General features: G+C 41.5%; 1 protein-coding gene across 1 annotated transcript; it reads left to right on the forward strand.

Moving 5' to 3' along the window:
- The first annotated feature begins 4,769 nt into the window (after nucleotides 1-4,769).
- On the forward strand, nucleotides 4,770-5,711 carry LOC139475818 (dynein light chain Tctex-type 5-B-like). Its single transcript, XM_071259021.1, has one exon. It carries the CDS (start codon nucleotides 5,045-5,047, stop codon nucleotides 5,645-5,647), a length of 603 nt encoding a protein of 200 aa, XP_071115122.1. The 5' UTR covers nucleotides 4,770-5,044; the 3' UTR covers nucleotides 5,648-5,711.
- The last annotated feature ends 289 nt before the right edge of the window (nucleotides 5,712-6,000 follow it).

Below are 6,000 nucleotides of genomic sequence, written 5' to 3' on the forward strand. Positions count from 1 at the left end.
CTCAGACCATGAGTATTACGGGTGACACGTTGTTTACACTTGGTTTAGACGTTGTTTACACTTGGTTTACACGTTGTTTAAACTTGGTTTACACATTGTTTACACTAGGTATAGACGTTGTTTACACTTGGTTTACACGTTGTTTACACCAGGTATAGACGCTGTTTACACTTGGTTTAGACGTTGTTTACACTTGGTTTACACGTTGTCTACACTTGGTTTACACGTTGTTTACACTTGGTTTACACGTTTACACTTGGTTTACACGTTGTTTACACTTGGTTTACACGTTGTTTACACTTGGTTTACACATTGTTTACACTAGGTATAGACGTTGTTTACACTTGGTTTACACGTTGTTTACACTTGGTTTACACATTGTTTACACAAGGTATAGACGTTGTTTACACTTGGTTTACACGTTGTTTACACTTGGTTTACACATTGTTTACACTAGGTATAGACGTTGTTTACACTTGGTTTAGACATTGTTTAAACTTGGTTAAGACGTTGTTTAAACTTGGTTTACACATTGTTTACACTTGGTTTATACGTTGTTTACACTAGGTATAGACGTTGTTTACACGTTGTTTACTCTCGTTTAGACGTTGTTTACAATGGGTTTTCACGTTGTTTACACTTGGTTTAGACGTTGTTTACACTTGGTTTAGACGTTGTTTACACTTGGTTTACACGTTGTTTACACATTGTTTACACTTGGTTAATACGTTGTTTACACTTGGTTTAGACGTTGTCTACACTTGGTTTACACGTTGTTTACACTTGGTTTAGACGTTGTTTACACTTGGTTTACACGTTGTTCATACTTGGTTTAGACGTTGTTTTTACATAGTGTACCCATTGTTTACACTTGGTTTAGACGTTGTTTAAACTTGGTTAAGACGTTGTCTACACTTGGTTTACACGTTGTTTACACTTGGTTTACACGTTGTTTACACTTGGTTTACACGTTGTTTACACTTGGTTTACACATTGTTTACACTAGGTATAGACGTTGTTTACACTTGGTTTACACGTTGTTTACACTTGGTTTACATATTGTTTACACAAGGTATAGACGTTGTTTACACTTGGTTTACACTTGGTTTACACATTGTTTACACTAGGTATAGACGTTGTTTACACTTGGTTTAGACGTTGTTTAAACTTGGTTAAGACGTTGTTTAAACTTGGTTTACACATTGTTTACACTTGGTTTATACGTTGTTTACACTAGGTATAGACGTTGTTTACACGTTGTTTACTCTCGTTTAGACGTTGTTTACAATGGGTTTTCACGTTGTTTACACTTGGTTTAGACGTTGTTTACACTTGGTTTAGACGTTGTTTACACTTGGTTTACACGTTGTTTACACATTGTTTACACTTGGTTAATACGTTGTTTACACTTGGTTTAGACGTTGTCTACACTTGGTTTACACGTTGTTTACACTTGGTTTAGACGTTGTTTACACTTGGTTTACACGTTGTTCATACTTGGTTTAGACGTTGTTTTTTACATAGTGTACCCATTGTTTACACTTGGTTTAGACGTTGTTCACACTTGGTTTACACGTTGATTAAACGAACGTAAACGTTGTTTACTCTGGTTTAGGCGTTGTGTACACTTGGTTTACACTTGTTTACACGTTGATCCATCCCTATGCTATTTCATGCAACATCTACGTCATCAGTTCCAGTCATCGTCTGCTCTATCATCTCTGTGTGCCATCTCTTTAACTGAGTCATCATCTCCACCATCGTCATCGTCATCTGCGTCACTTTATCCAGTCTACATCTTCAGTTTTGTCACAATCTGCATGCGTCCATTAGTTCCCTCACAGTCTCTGTAATTTCTTCATCTGCTTCATCGACTCGTCACGATGTCCATCTCCCGTCTCCGTCTTTGCCATCAGCTCCGTCACCATATGCGTCATCAACAACGTCATATCGCCATCTCCAGTTCCACCCTCATCTGCATCAACAACGTCATATCTCCATCTCCAGTTCCACCCTCATCTGCATCAACAACGTCATATCGCCATCTTCAGTTCAGCCCTCATCTGCATCAACAACAGCTCCGTCTTTATGTGTTGGGGCGGTCGGGTAGCCTAGTGGTTAAAGCGTTGGCTCGTCACGCAGAAGACCCGGGTTCGATTCCCCACATGGGTACAATGTGTGAAGCTCATTTCTGGTGTTCCCCGCCCTGATATAGCTGGAATATTGCTAAAAGCGGCGTAAAATCAACCTCACTCACTCACTCTTTATGTGCATCAGCTCCGGCACCATCTGCATCATTAACTCCGTTTTCCTCTTCATCATCAGCTCCGTTACCATTTCCGACACCATCTCCATTTCCGGTCTCCGTCTTCATCTGCGTCATCAGCTCCATCCTTGTTTGCGTCATCTGATGTGTCATTGTCTGTATCTCCATGTGCGACTGTATGTTCTAAAGTTGAAATGTCTGTTAGACTACTCTATGCCGCTAGTATGACACACAGTGCCTTCCCTATGGTCAGGTGAACAAGGACACTGATCGCTATAATGTCGTCTTCATTCACAATGTCCATGCATCCTATTCTATGTTTTGTTCGTTCGCAGTTTAACGCTGAAACAGCAACACGGCAGCTACATGGCGGCTGTGAATAATCGAGTCTTGACCAGATAAACCAGCGATTGATATAATGAGGAACGATCTACACCGTCGATGTTTGATTACCCAATAAAGCATGCATGTTGCGCGTGCGAGTATGTGCGTGCGTGCGTGCGTGTGTGGTATGTATGTATGTATGTATGTATGGATAAAAAACAAACAAATTTAGCCCAGAACAACCCCAGTTGAAGCAATTGAGACTTGCTAAATCATTCTAGACTTGAGTTTTTTAATTTATTCTCTAGGGTCTCGGAGACAGACTAGTCTCAACATACTGTTAAATTAATTTTTAAAAATATATAACGTCGTTCATGGTATCCATGTCATCGCCACACAAGACCATTAGATGATCACGCTGTCAACCCGGGTGGTAACGTTGATTGTTGTCACTGACGCAGACTTTACAGCAAGATACATACATTGGACCAACTAGACCTACCCCTTGCTGATTTCGGAACATTTAAGTAGGCCCGCAGCGAACATTAATATCTTAGTCCCAGGTCCGTATCTGCATGAGAATAATGCTAATCCAAAACAAGCCACATTATCGATCGTATGCCTGAGGATGATTTTAGTCGGGGTCAAATCACATTAACCCGGCAGTCAAACGGAGCAGTCAAGGGTAGGCTTGTGGAATAGATTCGATTTTACGTCGCAATATCTGCACAGCAAACACATAAAATCACCTGAAGGATCTCCTGTCATATTCAATAAAACCGTCACAGTTTATACACACAAGCAGAAGCCGAACATACTCCGACCAATTAATCAGAAATCGATTTTCAGTTCCCAACCACTGCAAGGTAACACCACCGATTCATATCCATCCTAGTCGATCAGATCAATATATGAAAATTGAGAAATAAGTAACAGATATCGATATGAATGCTGATCATGCGATCTATTTATAACAATCTCGGTTAGGCCTAACCCACTCCTACTGCCTTCCTGGCTAGAAACGTTGGAGAGGGAATCTAAAGTGTTTGGGAGATCTTTCAGAGGATCGTATACTTTCTCCAGCCAGCTTAATGTTCCCGCCAGGCGAACCTTTCTGTTGCCTGTATCCCGGAGACATACCCCGTTGTTGAGTCCCTTTCAAGAGCAGATGTAGATCGCCAACAGCGGGGAGTGCACGCACGTCAATCGGCTGCCTCGCCAGTGAACGTCTGGTGACAGGAGCGCGCGCTTTGTCATGGAGCAGACGACATGTTAGGAGTTCGGAGATAGCCTGTGTGATAACGTGGTCATCTTGATAAATGCTGTACTTACATACACCAGGTAAAGGTTTTTAACACTCTTACATATTGTGAATTCCGTTTCATTTGGTTTATGTTTGTTTGTGTTAAACGGTGTAAACGGGTAGAGTTGTGTGAATGCACGGGGAGTCATGTTAGAAATTTTATCAAGACTTCTTTATCGTGACATTGAAGTGTAAGAATTAATTTCGTGTGGTGACCAAATGCTTTTGATAAAGTGAAATTATTTATGGATGAATACTTATATATGTCCCGATGGGAATTCCGTGGTAGAATAGATCCGCACTACCTCTGTTAGTCTGTATCACAGTCCCTGAATCATATTATTTTTCCTTCCGCCCTGTCCTTTGTGTAATGCAAAAGCTCTAAATTAAGTAAGTCTAGATTTTCCTCTTCTAATTTCCCATCTCACTGGGGATCTTTTTTAAATTGAAATGGAGCTGTTTGATTCTATCAAAATTATACATTTTCAGGGACTAAGCGTTAGTCTATACCTTAGTCCGGGACGTATCATGATAGGGTTGTTACATTATGGGGGCTGGTTGATTGTAGGGGATCGTGTCTTTACCGCTGTTCATGCTGTCAACCACTAGTTTGCCGTGGTATAGAGCTATGGAATAATTTCATTTACTCACTAACTGGCTCCCTCCATCACTGACTGAATTCCTCATTCATCCACTCATTCACATCCTCTATACGCCTGTCCATCTCCTGAAGCAAAACATTATTGTTTCGGTAACCAATGACAACCGTATGCGCAAATAACAAAATTGAACAGATTTAAGAGGTATTTGTAATACAAGCCATACTCTTTGTCTTCCAGGCAAATCTATCTGACGCTGTGGAAGGCTAACAGGCGGGATTGGGCAGGGTTTAGCACATAACCCTAGAGTTCCGGCCAACCTACCCGAAGGCCACAAATAGACCATCAATACATGCACGCTATAGTGTTTACACTGATTTGTCCCGCGGCAATTTTAGCCAGCACGACATAACGACCTGCACGCAAACTTAAGGGTCAATTAGTGCTCTGACCACCTGATGATAACATTTAAGACACTGAATACGACATAAGTATGTGAAGAACTATGTCCATTGAGAAACATCGGTGAACAAACTGGCCGCAATTATTTTTATGCTTCGAAATTTGAGAGCAAATCCGTTCGATTGTGGACGTCCAAGTACAAGACAAATACTTCTTCCTAGATCCAGAATGACGGACAGGTTGGGTGTGTCCAATAGGACATCCCGGCGGAGAGGTACTCTGAAGAGATTTAGTACAGTGAACAACGGGACAGTGGGCCAGACAGGAGGCCGGAGACCCCCGCAGGAGAACAGGTCAGAGACCTCGGACAACCGTCCAAAGCGGGTCAGCCTTCACGTGGAGAACACCTACAGAATGAGACCTTCATCGGAGGAGAGGTTCTCCGTGACAAAGATGGAGAAGCTCATGTCGGAAATACTCGACAACAGACTCAGAGACACTACGTACAATGGCGAAACGTGTTCAGAGTTGGCTAAAGAGCTTGTATGTACCATCATTGCCAAGACCAAGGAGTTTCAGTGGCAGAGGTATAAATTGGTTGCGCAAGTCCACGTCGGCCAGAATGACAGTCAGGCGGTTCAAGTCGCCAGCAGGTGCATATGGGACCCTAGTTTCGACAGTTATGCGTGTGTCTCCTACAAGAATACTTCTCTGTTCGTTGTTGCCTCATGCTATGGGATATACTTTGAGTAACGTGTGTCAGGAATATTTATTGCAATATACATGGTATTTGATATTATTCCAATGCTATCTCTATGATTCCACCACCTATGAATATCTGAACTGTCATCTCCTTGATTTGGTTAAGGGTTCATTAAAACGTGTTAATTGTTGCAAATTAGGAGATACGAATAAAATAATGCTCATAATCAGTGTCGTGCATCGTATTATATAACTATGTAAATGAGAGGGACAAAAGCTTTTCCATAATCATAAGAAATGTTAGCTAAAAGACGAATTCATCGTACAATTCCGACTGTATCATCAACATCTGTTTCGTGATGATCGTCCGAGAAAAGGTTATCGTATTGTGCCCCCGGTGGCAC

Source organism: Haliotis cracherodii, unplaced genomic scaffold (assembly GCF_022045235.1).
Source record: "Haliotis cracherodii isolate W230 unplaced genomic scaffold, xgHalCrac1.p SCAF_3, whole genome shotgun sequence".
Classification (NCBI taxonomy): Eukaryota; Metazoa; Mollusca; class Gastropoda; order Lepetellida; family Haliotidae; genus Haliotis; species Haliotis cracherodii.

Excerpts from the sequence above, each read along its gene's own strand:
- LOC139475818 (XM_071259021.1), top strand. The coding sequence starts at position 5,045 with ATGCTTCGAAATTTGAGAGCAAATCCGTTCGATTGTGGACGTCCAAGT.